Below are 16,647 nucleotides of genomic sequence, written 5' to 3'. Positions count from 1 at the left end.
ATTCGATATCATTTATTTCGAAGTCAATCGGCGTCTGTGGGCAATATTTTCAAAAATAAAGATATAATATAAGATTACCCCCCCCCTCCCCTTAAAAGTGAAAAAAAAGCAAAATTCACCTTAGTCTTTATTTTCATTAAGAATAATTACATAACATAATATGTAGATCTACGATAATTAATATAAAGTTATATTTCATGATAGCACGACTGTGTTATAAATCTTCTATTTCAGCTCATTATCAATTTGCACTTTTATTCATATTCCAATGAACATTCCACTTATTTTGTACTCTTTTCCTACGTTTTAAGTAGGTAAAGTAGAAAGTTTGAAGTATGGTATATATCAACATTCAAATGGAATCGATTGATGAAAGCTTCTGTGAGAAACGAATCTAAGGTTTATAAAGCAATTAAATAAATAAAAGAGAAATGCGATGAAACTGTTGCTAGAAAAACATTGTACATTATATTATGCGTTTACACAATTTTACCATTCCACTTTTCTTAAATGTCAAACGCTATGAAGTGATTATTTAAAAGGTTTTATCACAATGTTTTTATACTTTGATATGCGGAAAACAATATACACATGTGAACTAGGAGTAATATACACGAAATCTCAATTGAATTCTCTCTTAATCCGGATATTTCTTATGTTATTGCATACGTTTAACCTTTCCTAAATGTCGCATTGTCGGTAAGGTTGTAATAGAGCAATGTCGTGTTACATTACGTTACAGAAAGGTGCTTGCAATTTTTTGTAAATAATTGGTGTATTCATTCTAATAAGACTGTGTTTTCTTAGGCAACTATGTTTGACCTTTTAAACTGTTTAAAAATAACACGTCACTTCGCACGGACGCAGACACAAACCCACGCAAGATCTTCCAGATAAATTCTGAAACGAATGTGTTTTGTTAACTCCATAATAATACAATATCGTGTTTTCCTTAAATTTAAAGGTTTTTCAAAATAATTCGAGAGCTTAACGAATAGGTCACTGGATATAACAATTACATGAGTATATTATAAATAGTTTTTCAGTGTCTTTGAAAATCAGTTCACTGTAAAGCTATAGATATAATTTGATAAACGTATAGGTATTTATGAAAAACGACAATAGGCTATAAACAATGTATTAAGATGTTTTATGCTGAATAAAGTTTTGTACTCGTAAAGAAGGGCTTTGAAACCGATCGCAACAAAAGACGGACAGACAGAATGCCGACGCGATAGAAACAAGAAAGACACATCAATACACTAGCCCACAAATAATGGGCAAAGGAGTTATTTTGTCAAACACCCTTTGAAAAAAACCATCAAACATCAATTTCTTCATTATTTTGAGAAACAATATTACACCTTATAAATCAAAGAACATTCTATTTACCGTCAAATTATGAAGCACAGAGTCAAACAAATATTAGTAATTGATATTATTACCGAAGATCTGTGATTTTATGAAATAATATAGAAACAATTTGTATCTCGACCAAATATAACTTTACATGAGGTTATTGACTCGAATTCATTTTGCACATAATCAAAACAACCTGACGACACAATATAAAATTCTAATAATAATTTTAACAAGTTTTACCAGTTAAATGTTCCCTAATGCATTTGAATAATGTGTTTGTAAGTGTTTGTACTATTCAAAAATATGTTTACAACAAATGATTTCAATTGGAGTGATCTTACTGAAAGAAGTAAATGAAATACTTGTTTGGTTAAAGTGAAAACCTAAAGAATGGAAAAATCTGTAATAACTATTGATCAATGTACAACTGTTTTAAAGTTGTCGATTGCCAACGGATATAAATATTGTTACGGTTAAATATATTGAAGAAAGCGATCCCGCGGAAGTATTAAAAACAGCGGAACTTGAGGAATAATGAGCAATTGCAACATCCCACACGAACCCTAGCATCGGCTTCAAAACGTCTGCACTGTCTTCATAACTATAAAAACAATCACTGACAATGTTTAACAGCGACGTGGAATCTATTCTTCGGTATTCAGTATTCTAGAGCCTTGTTACTTTTTTTTAAATTATAAGCGAGTGTAAATCCAAGTGATGACAAAAAATTTCAGATGCATTTGTATATTTCCATTACGAACTAAAAGAGTTCGTAAAAATAGTTTACTCTTTTCAAAATATCATATAAAGGATTTTTGAAAATACGTAAAAACGGTTGATACATATAGTTTATACATACACCATATTACGTTATCTCTGTTTTACGAGTTTATATCTTGTTTTCCTGTATATTTAAATCTACAAAGTCAAAGATTGGAATTACCCATGGAAGATTGAAATGTTGATTTGATCGAATTAAAACAACATTCTACTTGAAAATAATGTTTTATGCAAACAAAGAATAACTTAATTAACAGGCACTGATAACAATAGTGTCTTCGTAAAGTGTCACCGGCCTGCAGGGCATCTCTTCACTGTATCTTTTCAATATGGAAAACATTGCTGCCAACTAAATCGCCTGTTGATACATGATTCACACGTGGCAGTGCTAAACAAATGACCAAAGATAAATGATATATCAGATTTACTTTACTTATGTGACTTTCAGATTTTGTTATACTCTGTTAATTGTTAATAACATTTATTCTTTGGTTGCAAAAAAAAAAGAAACAACACTATTTGCAAGAAAAATGTTGGTTTATTTCGATCAAATCAACATTTCCATCTTTCACGGGTAATTTCCATATTTGACTTTAAACCGTTTTTTATGTATTAAAAAATCAATAACAAAAAAACCAACTTAATATTATATTTTGAAAAGAGTCAATTATTCTAACGAACAGTGTTAGTTCGAAACGGAAATATACAAATGCATCAGAAAAATTCCCATCGTTGCTTGGATTCGCAATCGCTTATAAAATAAAGTAACGGCGCTCTATACTACTAAATCGATGAATAGATTTCATGTCGCTATTAAACATTGTCAGTGATTTTTTGTTTTTATAGATATGAAAACAATTGCATACGTTTTGAAGCCGGTGCTAGGGGGCGTGTGGGATGTTGCAATTGTCCATATTATCCCTCATGTACCGACTAAATCAAACCGATTCTGCAACATTCATGAAATTTTGCTGTTTATAGTGCTTCTGAGAGATCACATATTCCAGACATTTTAGTTTCAGTAAGTTCAGTCCGAATGGAACTCATTTGTAAACATATTTTTGAATGAACAAACACTTACAAACAGATTATTCTAATTCATAAAGGTAAGTTTATATCTGATTAAAACATATTATTAGAATTTAATATTATATAGTCAGGTTATGTTGATTATTAGAGAGTTCGTGTCAATAACCTCAAGTGAAGCTATATTCGTCCGAGATATAAACTGTTTCCATATCCTTTCATAAAATCACCGATCTTCTGTAATAATATCAATAATAGTTGTTTGACTCTTTGCTTCATAACTTGACGATAAATAGAATGTTCTGAGCTGTATTATGTGTAATTTTGTTTCTCAAAACAATGAAGAAATTGATGAGTGATGGAATTTTTCAAAGGGAAAAGAAATTCTTTTCCGATTATTTGTCGGGTTAGTGTATTGATGTGTCGTTCTTGTGTGTGTCTCGGCATTCTGTCTGTCGGCCTTTTGATGTGCTTCCGTTTCAGATCCCTAATGAACGAGAACGGAAATTTATTCAGCATAAAACATGTTAAATCAATGTTAATATCATAGTGTCGTTTTACATAACTATTCATGTATCAAATTAATAAAATAATGTAATTGTTAATTCCAGTGATCTTCTTAAAGCTCTTAAGGACCACATTTTATGCACGCATCTATAATATCGTATTATTATGGAGTTAACAATTCACATTCGCTGTAAGAATGTACGTGCGTTTGCGCCTGAGGTGTGCATCTTATTTTGAAAAGTTTAAAATTTAAAACGTTCAAACATAGTTGCCCAAGAAAGCACGCCGTTGTTATTATGATTAATACACCAAATATTTATGATTATTGGAAGCACCTTTCTGTAACGTAATGGAACACGATATTGCTCGCTTACAACCTTACCGAACTGTGTGACATTTAGGAAAGGTTAGACGTCTGCAATAACATAAGAAATATCCGAATTAATAGAGATTTCAATTGAGATTCCGTGTAAATTACGTGTAATTCACATGTAAATATTGTTTATTGCATATCAAAGGATAAAAACAGCGTGATGAAACTTTTTCAAATAATCAATTTATAACGTATGACATTTAAGAACAATGGAATGGTAAAAATGGTGTAAATGCATAAAACGTTTTTTTCTAGCAGCAGTTCCTTTGCATTTCTTTTTTCTATACCTCAGATATTTATTTAAATGAATTTTAAATCTTAAGTTCGTTTCTCATATTAAATGTTTTCATCAATCGATTCCAAGTGAATGCTGATATATACCATACTGCAGACTTTCTACTTAACCTACTAAAAACGTAGGAAAAGAGTACTGAAATGAGTGGAATGTGCATTAAAATATGAATAATTGTGCGTATTTTATGACATGTTTACGGTGAAACCAGAAAGATACAGTAAAGGTATGTTGTTTCCCTGCGTTTTAAATAACAGCCATCTTACACAAAGTTTAAAGATAAGAAAACAAGTTAGTACAAATTTACTTATTAGTAGTAAGTGGTAGCAAACAGTGAGAAAAGTAAAGTAACAGAATTTATGACGTTGTCCTTATTTATTATAAAGAAAGTAAACATGCAGTTTTTAAAAAATACACGACCGTGATAAATTGATTATATTTACTGAATAGAAAAGCATTACAAAGATGTTAATGTAGAGTATATAACAAATATCTTTGAATACGCATGTTATTTTATTTTTTTCTGACATTAACAACGAATCAAAAGTAATGAAAGAGATACATAAAGTTCATAAAAAGACATCAACATTGTCCATTTAATGAAAGTGTGCATACATATTACATATTCTGTTTATGATGTATCGCAGTAGGATTAGATATTATGACGGGGTGTATTTGTTGCGTAACTTATTTCTGTATTATAACACTTATCTTCACAATCTTTCTTAATTGATAACAAGCTGAAATAGAAGATTCATAACACAGTCGTTCTATCATGAAATATAACTTATATAAATAATTGTAGTTTTACATATTATGTTAATGAAAATAAAGACTAAGGTGTATTTTGCTTTTTAAAAGGGGGGGGGGTGTATGAGTGTTATGAGTTTATGAGGTTACGTAACTTATAAATCTATATTTCAACAAGACCTATATAACGTTTTTTCAAACAAATACATCCTTCGATCCTAATTCGAAAATTCAAATCTCATGCAGTTATACACATGAGAAAAACAACAACAACAACAACCAAAAAAACAACAACAACAAAAACCAAAAACAAAACAGGAACATAAAAAAAGTAATCACATATATAAAGCTAATAAAATTCACATAGTTATACATGGCGCATCAGTGAAGGAATGGAAATTTTTATTGCCAGTCTCAAGATACAACATTGGATGAAATTAGATCTAAACATTTTTAATTGACAATTCTAAATTACCAAAAATCTTAAGCTTATGTTAGGCATTTATAAAGGGAAATATTAATAATGATAATGTTAGCATACGATATTATAATTATGAGAAACGAGATAGATCAAATAGGAAAGGTGGGAATAATATCTTATATTTCTGAAAATATTGCCTACAGACGCCGATTGACTTCAAAATAAATATTATCGAATAAATCTGGTAACATATATTCATATCCCGCAATCTTTTAAGATAAAAACTAATATAGTATTGAATATGTGAAAAGAAACTTTCTTTTCAGCTGTCTTGGCTCCTCCCTTCACGAGTATGTTGCCATAGCGATTGTGGAAATTACAGTCTTGTTATTCAAATTCTTGTTTCTTTCAAATTGTTTCTTTCGAACTTGTTGTCAAAAAGTACTTGAAACATAATTCACATAATAATTAACATAAGTATAAATACAGCAGCTAGCCTGCACGTCAATTTTAATTTTCAGGACAATTTTGAAATTCTAAAGTAAGATATCGTGAAGTGAACATCGAAAGCATGTTACACTTTACAAACGACAAGCACTTGCAATCCTCATATATTACCAAAAGGAGGTAAAAAATACGCAAAATAGCCCTTACTGTGTTATACTGTAAAATTAAATTAATCATTATCGAACATAACATGTCAATTATTACTTGAAACAAACACATTATTACTTTTCTTGAAAATTTCGTTTTTCTTAGTGAAATATGATAATATATTATGCTCTATATACTTAAGTAAACCTGTGGTACATGCAGCTTGAATGTTATCAGGTTCGATTAAGTATCTCGTGTATCAACAAATTGCTGTGTGTCTTTGTGTGATGAATTTGGAGACAATATTATTGTACTACAATAAATATATTTTTTTCTATCTCAATGTCATAAAGGCATGAAAATGTACAACTGGTCAAACCTATCAAATATTATCTACTGATACATGGTTTAGAAAATCCGATATTTATATACAAGCTTTCATTTACCACCGCCTACGTATTCCCCCGATACACTACTGGATATTGAAATTAATTTTACTTCCGTAGAAGTGTCCATTAGCTGGTTCAATCAAACACTACCAGGAACAACTATAATATATGTTATCCACCCACGAGTTGAAACTGTAGACCTATGATGATTCTATTTTAATACGAATAAGTAGGCTCCATAAGTACATTTATGTCAAACGTGCACGTGTTCAAAAATATATTAACAAAACAAAATATAATAGCGTGATATAATACATAAATTTTTATACTGTGGGGTTATGAACATATCGTGTTTTAAGAGTGCCGTTATGCACTAATATTAATCGTATTTTGTGAAATTATAATGCAAAAAAGAAAAAATAAATATATTGTATAATACACAACATTTTATTCATCTTATTGCACATGTTTTAAGAAAGATAAAAGCATTATTTCAAATACCGAAAACATTTAAACATCGTGAATTCGCCATATACAAAACATACAGTTTAAATCTGCATATTACAAATACCAACAACAAAAAAGGAAATTTTGAATTTCTTAAAATACTTGAAAAAAATACATAATAATTCGAATCGAATATGAACATATTGCATAAATAAAATAAATAACTACATAATTATGTATCTTTACTCAGTTAAAAACCAATTATATTCTGAAATACATGAGCCGTTTTACCACGGTTTATTGATCATGGAACTGAAATTTCGAAATTTATCATATAATTGGAAAGTGTTTATCTGTTGCCAAGTTTTTAAAAGCTGTAGCATCAAAGACATATCCAGAACGTCGTGCATTCGGCTAGTTTCATGAGTGTTTTAACAAAACTCTTCAAGGGATTTTACCCACATGATTGTTCGTCCATAAAGTAATACACTAGAGCGCTGTCGAGGTCTTTCCCAACTAAGGATGTCTGATTTTAAGAATATGACTATCCCAGTGTAAATGACTTAAATCATCAGTAGAAAAATGTTTCATATAAGCCATAGTTGTTGAAGTCGGTATTCAGTTTAAACAAACAAAAAATGCATACTTACATTTCCTTGAAAAAGCCACAAATTATACAAACATGGTTAAGTGTCATATAATCAATTTATTTCTATACAAAAATACAAACAATAAATTTTTTATTCCGAATAAAATACATATATTTGAAGCAAGCTTTTAAAATCTTGAAGTTACATCTTTATTTTTATATCTACTCTTGAGTGAGAAAGTGTTGTATTGAACTGATGGCGATTTTGATGTGCATTTATTGTAAATAATGTGAGGCTTATAACGCAAACGCCTTTGAACAGATGTGTACTTTATGCTTATGGAGTGAAGTAATATTTGCTGACATAATTTCACATTATGTCTTTTGGGACACAAAAAAACTTAAAAATACTTATTTTATTTGGTCACTCTCTCGAAACATTTGATTCAAATGTTAGTATTTTCTTTTAATCAAAACTTTTAGGAGTGACAACAAAATTAAACTCTTAGAAAAAAAAATCCCCTCCTTAATAATAGTACTTGTTGAACTGTTAAAAAGTTGAATAGTGCAAAAGCGGTAAGACCAACTGATGTTCGTGACAAAAAGCATTACAACGTTAACATATTGAAAGACACGATATAAAACTCAATCTATTCCAGTTTATTTCTTCTTCCATCAAGTCTGTTGTTTGAACCATCTGGTACATTTAACATCTCCTATCCACATGGTCTGTAAAATAAAATGAACTTCCACATTTAAGAATTACATTTTGGTATATCTTTTTTAAATCATGTGATAATCCAGACAAATCAAAATCAGGGAATATTTCATTTATACTTATAAAAGTAAACAGAAGATTTAATTTCTGTTCAAACGCGTATTCTTCTTGTCAATAGTGTTATATTTGTGACGTTGATGGTAATTGCTTTAAATTTTATTGACGACATAAATTGCAAATTTTGAACATTACTGAATGTTAATAATCATTTCCGTTTCAAGAGCATTCATACCTGAACAAGTTCGTCATTAACTCGTTCCCTATGATATTTCTGAGGCTTGTCTTTTTCTGGTTCTACAGGATTGGCTTCGGTAATCAGTTTATTATTCTCCCACTTTGTTAAACACTAAAATATAAATATTCAAAGTTTTTTAAACGATGGTACTTCTCAATACCTTAATGACTAAAAAACCAAAAGCAAAAAACACAACAACAATTATTTGTCTTTCTAGATACTTGTAGTATGGCATATCATTCTAGGAATATATAACTATATACATAATATATAACATGTAACTAAAATCTCTAGTTCCAAAAGATATGATCAACAAGGAAAGGCGGCGTTCAATGATCGTTGACTTTTTATATATTTTTTAAAATCTTTTTTATCTTAATATAGCCTCAATCTACAGCGTGAATCTATCAACTCTAAATTATCGAATTAATTTCGATATATTTTAGGCATTTCTTGAGGCATTTCTAAATATAACATTTTGAGGCAATTCTGGATTTAACATTATTAGACCAATTAAATAACGCACTCTTAGTATAAAATTAAGTATATATTAAGTCTGATATAGTGGCAATCTTTGACAGCTTATATGACTTTTAATGGATAAAATAGTAGGATGATATTAACTGACGTTTCTATTTCCAGCTATTTCATAATTCAACACACATTTACTTTTTAGTCAATGACATATATAACATACTGCAGATGAACGGTTGAAGAACACAAACATATGAGATTTTTTTTCAAGCGACTACGACATATTATGCTCGACATACAAACAACGAGAATAAAATTTTCAATCAGTGGAATTTGTATATTTGAAGCACTGCCTTAAACTAGCGTGCATTTCCACAACCTTTAGCAAAAATATATCAATGTTTCCATATTTAATAAAAAAATAAAAAATAACGTTTTTTTAACTTCTTGGAAGAATAAATCAATTCTCACTTTCATTTTAATCCCTTCAAATTCTTGGTCATACGGTTCATTTATAGGAAAAGTCATAGTTTGTGTGAAGAACGAAGCTTTTGCAATAATCTTAACTTTCCCGTCTTCTACTTGTATTTCCATGCTTGGCTTGGCATGACTAGCTAACTTCCGGAAAACAACATTTAGTCCTGAAAATAAAGATTGAAGTAAACGTAATACCAATATTGATTTGTCATTGTCGAAGGTATCATAAAACTATATTTTCAAAATAATTGTAACATTTATTGCAACGTTTATTTCCCATATAAAGAACACCATTTTCTCGTTTTATATCAACTTTTTTTTCTATTTTAAACAAATGTATTCATAATTCTTCAATACTTTAAATTTTTTGTTGAAAATGGATCACAATAAAATTTTCTTTCTTACGCGATTGTAATTTTCCATTAAAAATCTTTGCTTTCTTTAATTATATTGATTTTTGACAATGCATGTTTGTATAAAACTAGTTTCTTTTCCCAAAGATAAATGATATGCAAATAAAAATTACCCGGAATATGAATTTTATTTTTAACTTTCTTTTCATAATATTTGTTATGAAAACAATTTTTAACAATTTTTTTGTGAATAAAATTAAGTTTGTTTAATAAAAATTTGTAAGATCATTGATCTTATTGAAACAGATAAAACAATAATTGATTTTATGAATGAATTGGACAGAAGGGCTAGAAACTAAAAGATCCGTGTCTGTTCTTTATACAAAACTCAGACAATTTTCCGCTTTAAAGAAAGTACCGTTATATATGTATCACTAATGTATCGAAAGTTATGACTCTTTTAATACTGAATAGTAATGCCGATAGGTATTTACACATTGCGATAAAAAGGATATGTGAATGCATTTCTTAACTTTTCTCAGGATTATTTATTTTAATCTACAGTATTTGACTGAAAATAAAAATGCTTTTTGAAAGTTCTTAAGTCCAAAAGCTGGTTTTATGTGCTAAGACTTAAGATACAATTAGGACATTCTATGAAACGCAGTGCTGTTGCTGTAATCAAGCTTCGCTTCGGGCAATAAACCTTCCGAGGTCTGACCAACCAGTCCGTAAACTTGCATATTGCCCTCAAAGCCATGTTTTATTTGTTAAATATTGTGCAATGTTTAACTATTGACACATATTGTATAAAGATATAAACTATGAGTAAATAGCTTTTTACATTTAATCGTACAACATAGTTATATTTTTATTGCTACATATCTACATGTAATTATTGTTCTGTTGCACTCAAAATGAAATACGAGTGGTCATGATGGCATTGCACAAATGCAGCAAAATATAACTAAAGTCGTTATTCTGTTACATATGACCAGTGGTTCATTAACGAATCATTATATGATAATATTAATATGTTAAACTTCATCCATTAATGTAGACTGCAATGTTTTCAATAACATTAATGAAATGAGTATGTTTAAGTGATTTCTTATTTGATTGTTTATTCGTTTCTCATAAACGAATTATTTTATACGATGATATTTATATGTTGAAACTTGATCTATTAATGTACACTGTTTACAATAACGTTAATGAATTGAGGTTGAAAAGTGATTTCTTATTTGATTCTGTATTCGATTATTCAGAATGCGAGCTCCCCCATTTTTTGAAGAGCCTCTTCAAAATTTTCAGACCTGTCTAACACCCATGAACCAGATAATTTATCTTTTATTTCATCTAGCTCTCTCCCCATTTCCAGATATTAGGGAAAGAATCTGTAGAATGTAATTAAAATGTATCCACTTACACCGATGTCTAATTTAAATAGGGTTTTGAGAAGTCGCACAGCTGCTTATTTTATTCCAAATGAAATCGTCCATGAACATTTAAATTTACAGTTTTCCTTTTTAAAAAACAATACATGTCTAACGGGTTTCACTTATAAAAATTTTTAATTTCAATATGATAGTGCATTTGATATTCCAATTAAGTTAATTTCACGAGAAACGACACTAAAGTATTACTTAACACCGACGTCTTATCTCTGTTATATATTCTACCGATATCATAAACGAAATTATTCTTATACCTTCAGTAATTTTAAAAGCAGAGGCTTTTAGTTACAGATCAGAAATCCACCACAAAGACGCTGCTACACTGCTGGACTAGTTTACTTCACTTTCATTCAGTCTTTTATACAAATTGAATTATAAATACGGTATTGCGCCTAAGTACTTGTCTATATCGGATCCAACAAAACATCATTTCAAAAAACCAAGCGGTATAACGGCGAAAACTTTCTTATATATTTTTCAGTGGCATTATACGTATCCAAGCCATCAAAGAGAAAATGGTAAGTGTTCAGGTACATTTAAGATAACAAATCTTTTTGTCATACTTGTTTTCAAATTTTTTATAATGATTCATCAAAAACTCCCATCCCCTTAATCGACATAAATATATTTCCGAAAATATTAGCAATGTTCGATTTATAAAAAAAAGTGCGGCAGCCTTTTTATGTTATAGGCATTTTTTTTTACATTTCATCGTTTTTATTTGTTACAACTATGGTTCAATCACTATGAAATATAAAGCTTTATTTATCTCGACAGTCAAAAATATGGCCATAATGTCACTTTAAATTATTTACTCTACTACCAACTGAAATTCATGAATGGAACAACTTACCCCCTTGTCGACGCGTTCAATGTTCATTAATCACATATTAAGCAATGTATATCAGCATAAATTTTATGGTGACAGAAAACTTCAGATACTTAATATGTTGATTTGGTACACATTGCGTGTTGTCGTGTCGATAACGAAAACACAACCTATATTGATATCGCCTTTTCATCGTGTCGTCTTGTCGCTAGCGAAGCACGCCAAACGGCGCGTTGTCGTGTGGTGCGTTGTTGCGATGTTGGCATTCATTCGATTTAGTCGAGCGACAATGTGACATCGCGACAACACGCCTCACGAAAACGCGCCGTTTGGCTTACATTATTAGCGACAGGAAGACAAGACGAAAGTTGAACAATGCGGCGCTTGGCGCTCTGTCGTGATGTCGCTTGTCGCTATCGAGAACGCGACGCACAAAAGTCTTCCAAATCAGCCTCCATAGATACTTCATAAAGGTTACGCTTTATAATATATTCGCATTACCTTAATATGAGTGCAGACATATGGAAACTAACAAATTTGTTATCACATCTTCATGTATAGCATAACATACATTTTGTTTTGAATATATTTGTTTAACAACTTCGATTTTTTAATCAGGTAGACTTTTAGCGATAAAATAATTCACTTTAAAGTTTATGTAAACTCTATGTTGTTAAGTTACGCAACAATTAGTATGCACGAAATGAACTCTAATAAAGCAATTAAGTGCACTGCAAATGAGCGCAAGTACTTATATACGTTCAATAACCACAGGAATTATAAAAACTTAGCTTTGTTTGTTGTGTTTTGTGTGCGTGTCATTTTTTTTACATTTTATATACCGCTATGAAATTATTTGCTATATTCATAAACTACTACAAACTTTTCTTTTATAAAGTGAAGCGATATTTTTTGGGGAAAGGTATTTTTTCTCTCTGAAAAATGTATTTTATTATCTAGACTATTGCGTTTACCTTAGAAAGAAAATAACGGGTTACTTTAACATGACTTTCCATTCAAATTAGAGTTTAAATGAGCTTATTTGTTTAAACCAAAAATGTTTTAGCAAAGTCAATAAAACATTTGTTTAATTGATCATTACATAAGATAAATGTTTAATGAAAATAGATTGTATGATATTTAATATGAATAAGTCGAATGCACTTCTATGCATTTTGCCCTTAAAATATACTTTGAGAATGGGTCTAGGTTCAATACCAAAATACCTAATTCGAAGTTATATTAGTGAGTATGGTTTCAATATGAGTTATATGTTATCAGACAAAACAGAACTAAAAACTAACGTGGAATATCGACCTTAAATATTTCATTTTCTAAATATACAAGTTTAAAACATAAATTTAATCTGTTTGTTAACAGAAAATGGTTAATATATCTTACTTTCCCCAAACCTTAAAATGAGCTTACGATTTTTTCTTTAGAAATGTACCATTTATTTCTGAGCAGTAAAATTCTACAACGACAGCATCATTTTTAGTTATGCCATGTCAGACGAGTCTTTTACCTTAACATACTTAAAAAATTATAAAAAGTAAAATTACAGAAATATAAAAGTTAATTTCTTAATAGTTAACTTTAAACATTTAGAGTCAATAAAATAACTCACCCATTGCCTTTAGAACTTCCTCAAAATTTTCTGACCTATCTAACTTCCATGTCCCTCCTAGCATATTCTTTACTTCATTATATTCACATTCCATCTTTAAATACACGATATGTTTATAAGTTAAACGATTGTTCAAATCTAACTTAGTGTTGTATTGCGACTACTGTTATATACAACCAAATAGACAATTAAGTATTTCCGCCTTGGATGTTATTAACCGCAAATAAGTCAATGTTCAGTAAAAACCCTTCTAGGGTTGATATTTATTATCGCCTATATTTAACATTGTTAATTTGTTTACAAAAATCTTTAAGCTGACAATTCTTAAAACAAAATCAATATTTACTGTTTCCTGAAAAAAACAAACATTTTCTGCGCCTTTTAATTGTGACCAAAAATGAGAAAACATTCGTCGATGATTTGAAAGTGGTTCTATCTTGGCTCAGTAAACAGTTAGCGACAGTTAAACTGGTGGTGAACATATCTTGCAGAGAAGGGTGATAAGGGTTTAGAGCAGATATCATGCATACACTAGATTGCAACATCAAACAAATCACCAAATAGAATTGTCTACTGAATGTTAACTTAATTGACTTAAAGAAAGTGTACGACTTAGTGGACAGGGACACGACCTGACAGATGTATAGGTATTATGGTATCATATGCAAGATCGTCAATATAGTTTATAAAGATTGCCTTTATGTATGATGTTGAAACCTGAAGAAATACCAAACCTGTAAGAGTTGTATAATTGCTTTTAAATGTATAGGCTAGTTTAAAGGGTAAATAACTTTTCCATTATGATGTTGCATGATAAAAAGATTTATTTTCATTTATATGATGTTGACACAGATTTAAGCAAGGGAGAATGTTATATTGCCAATTACATATTTTGAACAAATGTCAATAAATAATCACGTGATCAAACTAGAAATAAATTGATAATAATTAATTAATAATAAATAAAATTGAATTGTTAAATAGATTCAGTATTAGATAAGGCTTTTGAAAATAGAAAATAAATCACATATTTCATATTATTAAACAATCCCTTACCGTGAATTATATTCATCACTTAAATAGAAAATACAATAATATAATGTTTTTCATGTTGGTTATTTACTCATGCTTTTTATTATTGATACACTGGAAAGTGATACTATAATCCTAATGTCAGTGAATACTTCAGTCGAGCAATCTCTTAGTTGCCGATCATAAACCATTTAATCAACCAGTGTCTTTTAAAAGTGCATGGTTATGCAGACGGTCTTTTGTGCACTTCAGATATTTCGTTCATGCTGGTTATGTTAAAGTGAATATGTTCATAAAAGAGGTTATGTTATACCATAAATGATAATTTTGATAGTATTAAGTATTAAGCGTGACAGCAAAACACGACTAAACTATATATGCCTTTTATTGGTAAGTGGGAGTTGCATGATCCGATATTATATATTTTAGCAGATAATGAATTATTTGAGTATTACGATCAAACTAAACTAATAAGAACTCACTCGATCAACATTTTTCAAGAAATATATTGTACGACTATCCACAGGAAACATTTCCATTGTTTTTATAGATAATTGAAATACTTTTAGAAAATTTGTCCGTTTAGACTTTAAATCGTATGGGATTTGTTAAACATCCCTATTCATTTTGATATTTGAGAAGGATGCGTAATTTGAATCAAATGCACATTACATTATGTTTCAAATATCCCATAAGCCCCTCTCAATTGATTCAATTTAGGGTTCCAAACTATAAATCGTAAAATGGTATAGAATGATTTAAACAACATTTTCTTTAGATTGATTTTTTTTTCAAATTCGGAAAATAATTATCAATAAATATAAATTTAAGGGAAAGGTAAATCCGATTTTTCTTCAGCAAATTAAATCCGCTTTTAAACATATTTGATACACATATTATAAACGTAACAGTCAATGTTTAACACAAATGGTTAATGCGAATATTATAGAAAGAATTGGAAAATAAACGTGAATAATCAGAAAATCTCTTCAATGCCATGTTTTATGTCTTCAAGTATTTTCACTTCTGGCCTGAATTATATATAAAATAAATGTATTTGTCCCGTCTTGATTTGAGAAATGTCAAATATATTAAATGTAAGAAGCCAACATGTTAAAGTTTGAAACATTGAGATTATGTTCTTTCTTGATTATGTTCTAGCATTCAGATGACGAAATTCAATTTAAAATAAGTTTTATAAGGTAACTGATATTAAGGAAAAATCTCTATTTGATGATTATGTTAAGAACGTTATACACTAGATAAATACTAGAAATTAATGAACTATAACATTAATGCACCGAAAGAATGAATGGTTTATATTAATAGTGTTTAACCACTACAACTGACGTGGTGTATTTATCACCAAACTTACTTACTTACTTACTTACTTACTTTAAATATGATGCACTGGTTTAATAGTCTTGGCTGCAATAGGTTAAATTAGTAAAAAAAATAAAAGTTCGGTATTTATTCATTTTTATCAGAATAAGTTTTTTGCATTCATCATACAGAAAGGTATGTGTTCTTCATTTATATGATTTAAACTATTTTGGTATTAGAGCTGGAGTAATCGATACAAATTTTCAGATTTAATTTTTAGACATTTACGAGAATGTTGATTACAAGAAATACATGATGCTGGAAATTTAATAATATTACAATTAAGCAAAAAATGAACGGATGATAAATACATGTAAAAAAATAAATTGAATAAATAAATTATAAATAAATAGATAAAATCAACGATAAATGCTACATCGATGTAATCTAAGTAGATTTAAATAGAATTTGAACAATTCATGCAATTTATCATAGCGAAAAAAACATTTTTTAAATGCATCGTATACCAAAT

The 16,647-nt window shown here is 29.3% G+C and overlaps 1 protein-coding gene across 2 annotated transcripts in view; it reads right to left on the bottom strand.

Moving 5' to 3' along the window:
- LOC132733129 (cellular retinoic acid-binding protein 2-like) overlaps positions 1-13,960 on the bottom strand; it is a 161,284-nt gene extending 147,324 nt beyond the window's left edge. Inside the window, exons 1-4 of one of the 2 annotated variants that reach the window (XM_060719740.1) lie at positions 13,761-13,959; positions 9,489-9,658; positions 8,541-8,654; positions 6,176-8,259 (exon numbers count right to left, since the gene is read on the bottom strand). In XM_060719740.1, coding sequence (XP_060575723.1) covers positions 8,206-8,259; positions 8,541-8,654; positions 9,489-9,658; positions 13,761-13,854 — 432 coding nt within the window. In that variant the 5' untranslated portion in view covers positions 13,855-13,959 and the 3' untranslated portion in view covers positions 6,176-8,205. Of the gene's footprint in view, positions 1-6,175; positions 8,260-8,540; positions 8,655-9,488; positions 9,659-13,760 lie in introns of those variants that run through there. The other variant, XM_060719741.1, reaches the window with a different exon arrangement.
- Positions 13,961-16,647: the final 2,687 nt, after the last annotated feature.

The sequence above is a fragment of the Ruditapes philippinarum genome, unplaced genomic scaffold (genome assembly GCF_026571515.1).
Source record: "Ruditapes philippinarum isolate M1 unplaced genomic scaffold, ASM2657151v2 ctg4120_1_1_1_1, whole genome shotgun sequence".
In the NCBI taxonomy this organism is placed as follows: domain Eukaryota; kingdom Metazoa; phylum Mollusca; class Bivalvia; order Venerida; family Veneridae; genus Ruditapes; species Ruditapes philippinarum.
Note: the sequence above shows the minus strand (reverse complement) of the source record. Positions and strands in the feature narration are given on the sequence as shown.